General features: G+C 50.2%; 1 protein-coding gene across 1 annotated transcript in view; it reads right to left on the minus strand.

Moving 5' to 3' along the window:
• The window catches only part of abcc3 (ATP binding cassette subfamily C member 3), a 123,313-nt gene extending 116,751 nt beyond the window's left edge, over nt 1-6,562 (minus strand). Inside the window, exon 1 of the mRNA XM_033044717.1 lies at nt 6,424-6,562. Within this exon, the coding sequence (XP_032900608.1) occupies nt 6,424-6,489 (66 nt within the window). The 5' untranslated portion in view covers nt 6,490-6,562. The remainder of the gene's footprint in view (nt 1-6,423) is intronic.
• Nucleotides 6,563-13,183: the final 6,621 nt, after the last annotated feature.

Below are 13,183 nucleotides of genomic sequence, written 5' to 3' on the forward strand. Positions count from 1 at the left end.
TTCCTCAGCACCCCTGCCAATTTGATTCACCCAATCTATATGTAGATTGAAGTCACCCATTATAACTGTTTTACCTTTGTTGCACGCATTTCTAATTTCCTGTTTGATGCCATCCCCAACTCCACTACTACTGTTAGGTGGCCTGTACACAACTCCCACCAGCGTTTTCTGCCCCTTGGTGTTTCGCAGCTCTACCCGTACCGATTCCACATCCTCCAAACTAATGTCCTTCCTTTCCATTGCGTTAATCTCCTCTCTAATCAGCAACGCTACCCCACCTCCTTTTCCTTTCTCTCTATCCCTCCTGAATATTGAATATCCCTGGATGTTCAGCTCCCAGCCTTGGTCACCCTGGAGCCATGTCTCCGTGATCCCAACTATATCATAGTCATTAATAGCTATCTGCACATTCAACTCATCCACCTTATTACGAATGCTCCTTGCATTGAGACACAAAGCCTTCAGGCTTGTTTTTACAACACTCTTACCCCTTATACAATTATGTTGAAAAGTGGCCCTTTTTGATTTTTGCCCTGGATTTTCCGGCCTGCCACTATTACTTTTCACCTTGCTACCTATTGCTTCTACCCTCATTTTACACCCCTCTGTCTCTACGCTCACACATTTAAGAAACCCTTTCCCTTTAACTCCATCCTCCACTATCCCATTCGACACCGCACCCCCCTTATTCAGTTTAAAACCACCCGTGTAGCAGTGGCAAACCTGCCTGCCAGAATGCTGGTCCCACACCTGTTAAGATGCAATCCGTCCCTTTTGTACAGTTCCCCCTTACCCCAAAACAGATCCCAGTGATCTAAGAATCTAAATCCCTGCCCCGTGCACCAGTTCCTCAGCCACACGTTCAGGTCCCGTATCTCCCTGTTCCTGCTCTCGCCAGCACGAGGAACTGGAAGCAAACCGGAGATAACAACCCTGGAGGTCCTGCTTTTCAGCATTTTTCCGAGCTCTCTAAAGTCACGCTGCATCCCCTTCTTTCCGACATCGTTTGTGCCGACATGCACTACCACTTCCGGATGTTCACCTTCGCCCTTGAGGATTTTCTGCACTCTGTCCGTGACATCCTGGATCCTGGCACCAGGAAGGCAGCACACCATCCTCGCATCCCGTCTGTTGCCGCAGAAACCCCTGTCCGTACCTCTCACAATGGAGTCTCCCACTACAATGGCGTTGCCTGCCTTAGGCCCTTTTGGTTTTGGCTCAACAGCCCTATTCGCATCACAAGCCAGTCCGCCGCCCAGTGTAAACACCTCTTCTGTCCAGACAGCTTCTAAGTGGGTGAACCTGTTCACAAGAGGTACAACACCCGGGGACGTTGGCATTCCATGCTTCCCTCCCGTTCTCACTGTCTCCCACCTTCTCTCTTAGGACCGAGATGAGAAAAATATTTTTCACACAGAGAGTGGTGAATCTCTGGAATTCTCTGCCACAGAAGGTAGTTGAGGCCAGTTAATTGGCTATATTTAAGAGGGAGTTAGATGTGTGCCCTTGTGGCTAAGGGGATCAGGGGGTATGGAGAGAAGGCAGGTACAGGATACTGAGTTGGATGATCAGCCATGATCATATTGAATGGCAGTGCAGGCTCGAAGGGCCGAATGGCCTACTCTGGCCTACACCTATTTTCTATGTTTCAGACTTCAAACTACCGGGCTTGCTTGGGCACTTTTGAAGGCATGGGGGAGTCAAGCACACTGGCATAGCCGAGCACACAAGTCACTGTGGGCAAGGGGAGTCAAGCACACTGGCATAGCCGAGCACACAAGTCACTGTGGGCAAGGGGAGTCAAGCACACTGGCATAGCCCAGCACACAAGTCACTGTGGGCAAGGGGCGTCAAGCACACTGGCATAGCCGAGCACACAAGTCACTGTGGCAAGGGGAGTCAAGCACACTGGCATAGCCCAGCACACAAGTCACTGTGGGCAAGGGGCGTCAAGCACACTGGCATAGCCGAGCACACAAGTCACTGTGGGCAAGGGGAGTCAAGCACACTGGCATAGCCGAGCACACAAGTCACTGTGGGCAAGGGGAGTCAAGCACACTGGCATAGCCCAGCACACAAGTCACTGTGGGCAAGGGGCGTCGAGCACACTGGCATAGCCGAGCACACACGTCACTGTGGGCAAGGGGAGTCAAGCACACTGGCATAGCCGAGCACACAAGTCACTGTGGGCAAGGGGAGTCAAGCACACTGGCATAGCCGAGCACACAAGTCACTGTGGGCAAGGGGAGTCAAGCACACTGGCATAGCCCAGCACACAAGTCACTGTGGGCAAGGGGAGTCAAGCACACTGGCATAGCCCAGCACACAAGTCACTGTGGGCAAGGATGGTAGATTTCCACTGCTGAGGGTTTTCTTTTAATAAAACACTCAGTAATTATGTGGTCATCATTATTAACAACTGATTAAAAACCACTTTTAACTACCAAGCTGCCATGGTGGGACCTGAATAAGAGTTTCTCAATTATCAGTCCAATCTTTTGAAGCACAGATCTGGCCAGGAAGTTGAAAACTTCAATACCATCATACTGCCTTGAGGTTTCAAACATCAGCAGGAGCCAAACCAGATGAGATGAGCACAGTTGGTGGAGCAGCCCGAGTTCAGCAACAGCTGGACACTTATCTCATTCTTCCTTAGATGGTCCGGACAGCATGGAGCAAATGGTCTCCTGCGAGTGGTCTCAAGTGAAAGAAGTTACTCAGAGCACAAACTGGATGTTGAGGATCTTGTAACAAGAACCACACAGCCAGGTATGTCACTTATAAACGAGACAGGCCAAATGGAAGAAAGCGTGATCAGACACAATGCGGATATGACGCAGCAGAAAGAACAGAAAGTTAAGTGCAACCAGTTTGGATGCAGCTCAGAAACAACTAAGCAGAAAGTATTGGAGGCCTTCCCCAGGGCCGCAGGCAGTGGAGGTAATGCACAGTATACTGGAAATTAGAACGTTATATGGGAAAGTAATAGAATAATTATATGAAAGATAAACCTTTGTAAATGGGACAAACCAAATTGGCAGCAATAGTGTGGAAAATTAATTTATGAGAACCATATAAGGAATGTTTTTCTCAGTCAATATTTTGAGGAATTACAAATAAATTGTATCTTTTATTTATATTTTAGATACAAATACTGGAGTAATGCAGCGGATTAGGAACCTGAAGAAAGGTCCCAACCCGAAATGTTCTCCAGAGATTCTGCCTGACCCGCAGAGTTACTCCAACACTTTGTGTATTTCTTCATAAACCATCATGTCTAGGTTATTTTAGAACTAATATTATCTATTGTGTAATGAGAAAGGGTTGATAAATAATATGGCAGGGAAGAGATCTTTGAGGGAAATGTTATGATTGAACTTTAAATTGGTCTGAAATCCTTACATTTAAACTATGAAAACATGGAATGCAAATTGGCTGTGATAGACTGAGAAACTGCATTTAAATATCTGACCATAAACAGGCAGTGACAAACATTGAAATGTTTTATAAACAGTTTATAAAAAATACACATTCCTTGAAGACACAGAAACACAATAGGAAAAACAGTGAACTTTTAAAATTCTGTGATCAAAGGAAAAGCTTTATATTGTTGCAGTAGGTGTGGATTGGAAGCGTCAGTATTTTGAGGAGCAAAACATTGACAAGAGAGTGCAGAATGGTAGATTAATTTCACAAGAATCAAACACAGACAATAAAAGCTTATTTATAACGACAAACTAAAATGATAGCAACAGCCAAAGTAAGTGTGAGCAGTGAGCAGTGATAAATGATATCAGTAGAATAAGAGTATGGCAAAGAAATTAGAGTTGACAGTTTAGAGATACAAACCCTTTGGCCCACCAAGTCCACGCCAGCCACCGACCACTCATTCAGATGAGTTCTATATTATCCCACTATTTCATCGACTTCCTTCACATTAGGGGCAATTAATTTACAAACCGCACGTTTTCTGTGAGCGGGGTTATTGAAATAGAACAGTACAGCACAAAAATAGCCCTTTGCCCAACAATGTCTGTGCCGAACATGATGCCAAGACCAACTCTTATCTGCCTGCACATAATGTATTCCATTTCCTGCATATCCATATGCCTATGCAAAAGTCTCTTGAATGCCAATATTATATCTGCCTCCACCACGCCCAGTAGTAGGTTCCAGGCACCCACCACCCTCTGTGCGAAGAAACCTTCCCTGAACATCTCCTTTAAGCTTCACTCCTCTCCGTCATTACTAACCAACCCATCTACGCTCATATCCAAGTCATTTCCATATAGAACAAACAACAGAGGTCTCAGCACAAATCCCCGCGGAACTCCACTGGTCACAGATCTCCAGCCCGAATATTGCCCTTCCACCACAACCCTCCGTGCTCAATAAAATAGTTCTGAATAAAACACTCTTGACAACCAAGTCTCTCTTAATCCCATGCACTTTAATCCATCATGGGGGAACTTTATCAAATGACATAATAAAATCCATATTGACAACATCCAACCCTCATCGATCACCTTCTCAAGAAACTCTGTTTGTATATTTTATGTCTATCTGCACAGAGAGCACTCTCCTCCCCTGAGATTCACAAAATAGTAGTAAATGTAGAACTACAATTCTAGTATGTGAATTGTAGCATGTGCAGATTTGGTCTCGACGTTATATGAAGCTTGGGATTGTGCTGCAGAGAACACAGAGGAGAATAACCAGGCTGTTGCCTGGATTGGAGGACACTCTATTTCAAGGTTAGCATTTGGAGATTTAGAACTGAAGAAGGGTCTCGACCCGAAACGTCACCCATTCCTTCCCTCCAGAGATGCTGCCTGTTCCGCTGAATTACTCCAGGTTTTTGTGTCTATCTTTGGAGATTTTAAGGGAATATTTGAGGGAATTTTTAACTTTACACATAAAGTGGTTGCTTTATGGAACACATGGCTAGTCGTGGTGGTAGTGGAATCAAATACAATTATTGTGTTTAAGAGTTATTTAGCCAAACACATATGTCAGTACAGCATGGGAGGATACAGTTCTAATTCGGGCAAATGGAATTAGCATAGACATAAATGCTGGAGAAACTCAGCGGGTGAGGCAGCATCTATGGAAAGAAGGAATAGGCGACGTTTCGGGTCTGAAGGGTCTCAACCCGAAACGTCGCCTATTCCTCATCCGCTGAGTTTCTTCAGCATTTTTGTCTACCTTTGAGTTTTCCAGCATCTGCAGTTCTTTCTTTAACAATGGAATGAGCATAGATGGTAAAAATGACAGCATGGACCAAAGGGCCTATTTCCGTGATGTATATCTCTCCAAAACAGGACAAAATAAATCAGATGTTCAATAAAAATAACATTAGTAAAAAAAAATACGAAAAAAATGTAAAGGGATTAAAAGTCAATAAAGCCCCAGAATCTTTAGCACCCTGAGATTTTGAAAGGTGATCAAGGAAATTGTGGATCCACTCATTGTCATTCTCCAAAATCTAGAATGGTTCAAATACACTGAAAGGGAACAAAAGTAATCTTTTAGTGGAGTTAAGGCAGGCAAGGTTAAAAGGCAACACAGCACTAAAGGTATTACATTGAAAACGTGAAGGTATCTACTTTGATAGAAAAAAAGAGAAAAGTAATGTTAATTGGTAAAAGGTTGAAAGGTCTTGATGCTCAATGGCACCTGGATTTCCTTGAGGCCAAAACACAAGTTTTAAACATACTTAAAGCAATTCACTAACCTTTGTCTCAGGAGGAAATGAGCAGAAGGGTAGACACATTTTGCTGCAATAATATATAACCTTGTGAGTGTGCACCTGGAATAACCTGTACAAGTCTGATTACTCTACTTGCAATAGAGGGAGCACGCTGAATCATCACCAGGACCATTACAGAGATTATGTAAAATGGGCCTATGTGCTTGAGATAAGAATCAGAAGTAAACTCAATGTGCAAATTATTACAGGGCTTGAAGGAATATACATAGAGATGAGTTTTTCCTCACTCTGATGTCGAGACGATAAAAGTTCCATCATTCAGAAAAGAAAGTGGAAGACGTTTCTTCACCCAGAAATTGTGAAATCATTGGATTTTTTCATTGAAGGGGCAGAGGAAACTCGGCTGCCGAGCAGATTCAGGGCAGGAGTAGATCTTCAGTGAGAAGGGAATCGGGGGACATGGGTTTAGTACAGGACGACGGCACTGAAGCAAAAGCCGGGCCGCGAACATTGAAGATAGCAGCAGCATGAGGGGCCGAATAACCTACTCCCGCGTCTCTCCCCTGTAACTATGAAGTGTTATTCTCTGCTATTCGGTCTTATTCGGGTGTTCAAAATAAAATCAAACGTTCATCCACCTGGTCCCTCTCCCCCAGCCTCCCCTCCCCCCTGACACCCCTCCCCCCCGACACCCCTCGGGGGTCTCGCCTTACCCAGAGCCGGGGCGGGGGTCCGGGACGGGAGCGGGACTCGGGATGCGTGATGCACAGCCGCTCCATGCTTCGCTCTCCGACACCAGCTTCAAATTAACAACTTCCTCCTTCACAGACAGGCGCCGAGTCCGCTCCAACCGCACCGCGCTGCCCAACCCAACCCAACCCAGCCTAGCGGCAGGACCCGCCCACCCCTCACTACAGGCCCGGTCCCTCACTACAGACCCCGCCCCTCACTGCAGGCCCAGCCCCCTCACTGCAGGCCCAGCCCCCTCACTACAGGCCCGGTCCCTCACTACAGACCCCGCCCCTCACTACAGGCCCGGTCCCTCACTACAGACCCCGCCCCTCACTACAGGCCCCGCCCCTCACTACAGGCCCGGTCCCTCACTACAGACCCCGCCCCCTCACTGCAGGCCCAGCCCCCTCACTACAGGCCCGGTCCCTCACTACAGACCCCGCCCCTCACTACAGGCCCCGCCCCTCACTACAGGCCCGGTCACTCACTACAGGCCCCGCCCCCTCACTACAGACCCCGCCCCCTCACCACAGACCCCGCCCCCTCACTACAGGCCCGGTCCCTCACTACAGGCCCCGCCCCCTCACTACAGACCCCGCCCCCCTCACTGCAGGCCCCGCCCCTCACTACAGACCCGCACCTCTTCAGACCCCGCCCCCTCACTACAGGCCCAGCCCCCTCACTACAGACCCCGCCCCCTCACTACAGACCCCGCCCCCTCACTACAGGCCCAGCCCCCTCACTACAGACCCCGCCCCCTCACTACAGACCCCGCCCCCTCACTGCAGGCCCGCCCCTCACTACAGACCCGCCCCTCTGCAGACCCCGCTCCACTACAGACCCCGCCCCTCACTACAGGCGCCGCCCAGCCGGAGGTCTCGCCTCCCCCGTAGGCCCGGCCCCTAACTACCAGCCCCTTGCCTCACCACAGACCCCCCTCACCACAGACCCCCCTCACCACAGCCCCCCCTCACTGCAGGCCCGCCCCTCACCACAGACCCCCCCTCACCACAGACCCCCCCTCACCACAGACCCCCCCTCACCACAGACCCCCCCTCACCACAGCCCCCCTCACAGACCCCCCCTCACCACAGACCCCCCCTCACCACAGACCCCCCTCACCACAGCCCCCCCTCACAGACCCCCCCTCACCACAGCCCCCCCCCCACCACAGACCCCCCCTCACCACCGCCCCCCCTCACCACAGCCCCCCCTCACAGACCCCCCCTCACCACAGACCCCCCCTCACCACAGACCCCCCTCACCACAGCCCCCCCTCACAGACCCCCCCTCACCACAGACCCCCCCTCACCACAGACCCCCCCTCACCACAGACCCCCCTCACCACAGACCCCCCTCACCACAGACCCCCCTCACCACAGACGCCCCCTCACCACAGACCCCCTCACCACAGCCCCCCCCTCACCACAGCCCCCCCTCACCACAGCCCCCCCCCTCACCACAGCCCCCCCCTCACCCCAGCCCCCCCTCACCACAGCCCCCCCCCTCACCACAGCCCCCCTCACCACAGACCCCCTCACCACAGACCCCCCCTGTCAGTACAGGCCCCCCTCACAGACCCCCTTCACTACAGGCCCCTCTCAGTACAGGCCCCCCCTCACCACAGACCCCCCTCACCACAGACCCCCCTCACCACAGACCCCCCTCACAGCCCCCCCTCACCACAGCCCCCCCCCCCTCACCACAGGCCCCCCCTCACCACAGATCCCCCCTGTCAGTACAGGCCCCCCTCACAGACCCCCCTCACTACAGGCCCCTCTCAGTACAGGCCCCCCCTCACCACAGATCCCCCCTCACCACAGACCCCCATCACAGACGCCCCCCTCACCACAGACCCCCCTCACCACAGACCCCCCCTCACTACAGGCCCTGCCCTCCCTGGACTTGATTGATCCTTGCCCTACAATGCCCTGGAGCTGGGGCTGGAAGTGCGGAGGCCCTCGGCCTGGAAAGGGGCCTGGATCCTAGTTGAGTGGACGACCCAGGCCAGCCAGCGGCCAGGGGGAGGTGAGGATCAGCGGAGTCATTGTTCGAGAATACATTGCATTTCTGTTCAAATCAGGAAGGTTACTGTCCTCAGGACTTTTTACAGGGGCACGGTGGAGACTGTACTCACGTACTGCATGAACACGTGGTACTCCCAACTGCAACTGCTCAGACAGGAAGGCTCTGCAGAGGGTAGTGAGGGGAGCAGAGAGGATCATTGGTGTCTCCCTACCCTCGGTACAAGAACTGTTCCAGAGCCGCTGTCTGAAAAAAGCTCTGAGAATAGCTAAGGACAAACTGCACCCCGTCCACACACACCTGGATCTCCTGCCATCAGGCAAGAGATACCGTAGCATCAAAGCCCGGTCTACCAGACTGCTAAACAGCTTCCTGCCACAGGCTGTGAGGCTGCTAAACAGTCACTCTGTACTCACAGTCACCTGATTCTGCGGCTTTGCACTGACATTTTAATAACTCTGGCCACTCAAATCAGCTGCCCTGGACATTTTAATAACTTTTAATAATATCCCTTGTCAATTCTTCCCTTCCCTCCCGTACCACCCCCTCCCCGGGCACTTTCCGTTGCAACCGCAAGAAATGCAACACCTGTCCCTTTACCTCCACCCTCGACTCCATTCAAGGACCCAAGCAGTCGTTCCAGGTGCGACAGAGGTTCACCTGTATCTCCTCCAACCTCATCTACTGCATCCGCTGCTCTAGATGTCAGCTGATCTACATCGGTGAAATCAAGCGGAGGTTGGGCGATCGTTTCGCCGAACACCTCCACTCGGTCCGCAAGAACCTACCTGACCTCCCGGTGGCTCAGCACTTCAACTCCCTCTCCCACTCCGAATCCGACCTCTCTGTCCTGGGTCTCCTCCGTGGCCAGAGCGAGCAACACCGGAAATTGGAGGAACAGCACCTTATATTCCGCTTGGGGAGTCTGCAGCCTGTGGGCATGAACATTGAATTCTCCCAATTTTGTTAGCCCTTGCTGTCTCCTCCCCTTCCTTAGCCCTCGGGCTGTCTCCTCCCATCCCCCAGCCCTCTGGCTCCACCTCCTCCTTTTCCCTTCCTTCTCCCTGTCACCCCCTATCAGTCTAAAGAAGGGTTTCGGCCCGAAACGTTGCCTATTTCCTTCGCTCCATAGATGCTGCTGCACCCGCTGAGTTTCTCCAGCTTTTTTGTGTACCCTGGACATTTTAATGATTGTTTTTACTGTATTTTAATGTTGCTGTTTTACCTGCTTTTAACTATTTATACTGTTTCATCAGGGACTGAATTGTTTTTACTGTTATTATGTGTGAAATGTTTTAAGTTTCATGTGCGATGCACCGGTATTCCCTGGGAAATGTCTTCTCATTTTGCACTGTATAACTGTTGCTTTACAAGATGACAATAAAGGTTGATTGATTGATTGCAGGAGAATGAAGGGGGAACAACATTGACTTGCGGGTGCTCCAGCATAGACAATAGGTGCAGTAGTAGGCCATTTGGTCCTTCGAGCCAGCACCGCCATTCAATGTGATCATGGCTGATCATCCCCAACCAGTACCCCGTTCCTGCCTTCTCCCCATATCCCCTGACTCCGCTATCTTTAAGAGCTCTATGTAGCTCTCTCTCTTGAAAGTATCCAGAGAACCGGCCTCCACCTGAGGCAGAGAATTCCACAGACTGACAACTCTCTGTGAGAAAAAGTGTTTCCTCGTCTCCGTTATAACTGTGGCCCCTGGTTCTGGACTCCCCCAACCACATGGACTCTGTTTGATCGACATGAAAGAAACAGCCTCTGTGGCCCACCAAATCCATGCAACCATTGATCACCCAGTCACACTCTTTTGATGTTATCCCACATATGCATCCATTCCCGACACACCAGAGGCCATTTACAGAAGCCAATTAACCTTCAAACTCGCACATCTTTGGGATGTGGTGGAAACTGCGGTAAGTCTCACTTCGGTAAGTCCGACCATACCGCGGTGCTGCTTCTTCCTGCCTACAAGCAGCAATTAAAGAGCGCACCCCCAGAAGTGAGGACAGCACAGAGCTGGTCGGGGGGGGCAGAAGAACAACTCCAGGACTGTTTGGAGTCTGTAGACTGGGCAATGTTCAAGGATTCGGCAACGGACTTGAACGAATATGCCACAGTCGTTACAGACTTCATAAAGAAATGTGTGGAGGACTGCATCCCTACAAAAACCTTCCGAGTGTTTCCCAATCAGAAACCTTGGATGAACTTTGAGATCCGCACTCTCCTGAAGTCCAGACACAGGGCATTCACATCCAACGATACAGGGGCCTACATGAAGACCAGATACGACCTTGGTAAGGCCATCAAAAAGGCCAAAAGGGACTTCTGCTCCAAACTGGAGGACGAGACAGATGTTCGGCAGCTGTGGCAGGGTCTGAATGCAATCACCTCCTACAAGGCAAAACCAGGAGGCAGCTCGAATGCCGGTGTAACATCACTCCCTGACGAGCTCAATGCATTTTACGCACGCTTTGACAGGGAGAATACTGATGTGCCTTCCCGATCCCCCATTCGCTGTGATGGCATTTCAGTCTCAGTCACAGAGGCCGATGTCAGGAAATCCTTCAGAGGGGTGAACCCCCGAAAAGCACCTGGACCTGATGGTATACCCGGCCGTGTTCTAAAAACCTGTGCGGACCAACTGGCGGGAGTTTTTACGGACATTTTCAACCTCTCACTTCTGAGGTCTGAGGTCCCCACCTGCTTTAAAAGGGCATCAATTATACCGGTGCCCAAGAAGAGTAAGGTGACGTGCCTCAATGACTATCGACCAGTGGCACTAACACCGGTGGTGATGAAGTGCTTTGAGAGGTTGATCATGGAGCAAATCAACTCCTACATTGACAAAAACCTGGACCCACTGCAGTTCGCGTACCGCCACAACAGATCGACGGTGGATGCGATCTCGCTGGCCCTCCACTCCGCACTGGACCACTTGGACAACAAAAACTCATATGTCAGGCTGTTATTCATTGATTACAGCTCGGCATTTAACACAATCATCCCCTCCAAACTGGTTACCAAACTCGCAGAACTGGGTCTCTGCGCATCCCTCTGCAACTGGATCCTCGACTTCCTCGTCCACAGACCACAGTCTGTTCGTATTGGTGGAAATGTGTCAGCCTCAATAACAATCAGCACGGGAGCACCTCAAGGCTGCGTGCTCAGCCCCCTGCTGTACTCACTCTATACCCATGACTGCGTAGCGAACCACAGTGCGAACTCCATCATCAAGTTCGCTGACGACACCACTATTGTGGGGCGTATCACTGATGGGGATGAGTCAGAGTACAGAAGAGAGATCGAGCAACTGTCCATATGGTGCCAGCGCAATAACCTGGCCCTGAACACCAGCAAAACCAAGGAACTGATTGTGGACTTTGGATGGAGTAGGAGGGGGACCCACAGCCCCATTTATATCAACGGGTCGATGGTTGAAAGGGTCAAGAACTTCAAATTCCTGGGGGTGCACATCTCTGAAGATCTTTCCTGGTCCGAGAACACGAACGCAATTATCAAAAAAGCTCATCAGCGCCTCTACTTCCTGAGAAGATTACGGAGAGTCGGATTGTCAAGGAAGACTCTCTCTAACTTCTACAGGTGCACAGTCGAGAGCATGCTGACCGGTTGCATCGTGGCTTGGTTCGGAAATTTGAGCGCCCTGGAGAGGAAAAGATTACAAAAAGTAGTAAACACTGCCCAGTCCATCATCGGCTCTGACCTTCCTTCCATCGAGGGGATTTATCGCAGTCGCTGCCTCAAAAAGGCTGGCAGTATCATCAAAGACCCACACCATCCTGGCCACACACTGATCTCCCTGCTACCTTCAGGTAGAAGGTACAGGAGCCTGAAGACTGCAACAACCAGGTTCAGGAATAGCTACTTCCCCTCAGCCATCAGGCTATTAAACCTGGCTCGGACAAAACTCTGATTATTAGCAACCACTTTCTGTTATTTGCACTACCAGTTTATTTATTCATGTGTGTATATATTTATATCATGGTATATGGACACATTTATCTGTTTTGTAGTAAATGCCTACTATTTTCTGTGTGCTTAAGCAAAGCAAGAATTTCATTGTCCTATACAGGGACACATGACAATAAACTCACTTGAACTTGAACTGGAGCACAAAGTCAAAAAGAGAATGTACTGGTCGATCCTGAACAGGGTCTCTGGCGCAGTGAGGCAGTGTCTCTACCGGCTGCACCACTGTGCATGTGGTGAGTAATGTACCACAGTTCCATCATCAGTTCAGTCATTAGTTTACATGATAAAGGGAATATCATGAAAAACATTTAGTGCAAGGTGAAGCCAGTAAGGTCCGATCAAAGATGGTCCCAGGGTCTCCAATGAGGTAGATCGTAGATCTGAACCTTTTCAGCATGCTGAAAATTAATGAACCTTTGGAGAATAGAAAAAGTGCTGGAGTAACTCAGCGGATCAAGCAGCATCTGTGGATTTCCGGATTCAGTGTGTGTGTTCTGGATTTCCCCAACATCGGGAACAATCTTCCTGCATCTAGCCTGTCCAACCCCTTAAGAATTTTGTAAGTTTCTATAAGATCCCCCCTCAATCTTCTAAATTCTAGCGAGTACAAGCCGAGTCGATCCAGTCTTTCTTCATATGAAAGTCCTGACATCCCAGGAATCAGTCTGGTGAACCTTCTCTGTACTCCCTCTATGGCAAGAATGTCTTTCCTC

This window comes from Amblyraja radiata, chromosome 26 (assembly GCF_010909765.2).
Source record: "Amblyraja radiata isolate CabotCenter1 chromosome 26, sAmbRad1.1.pri, whole genome shotgun sequence".
NCBI lineage: Eukaryota > Metazoa > Chordata > Chondrichthyes > Rajiformes > Rajidae > Amblyraja > Amblyraja radiata.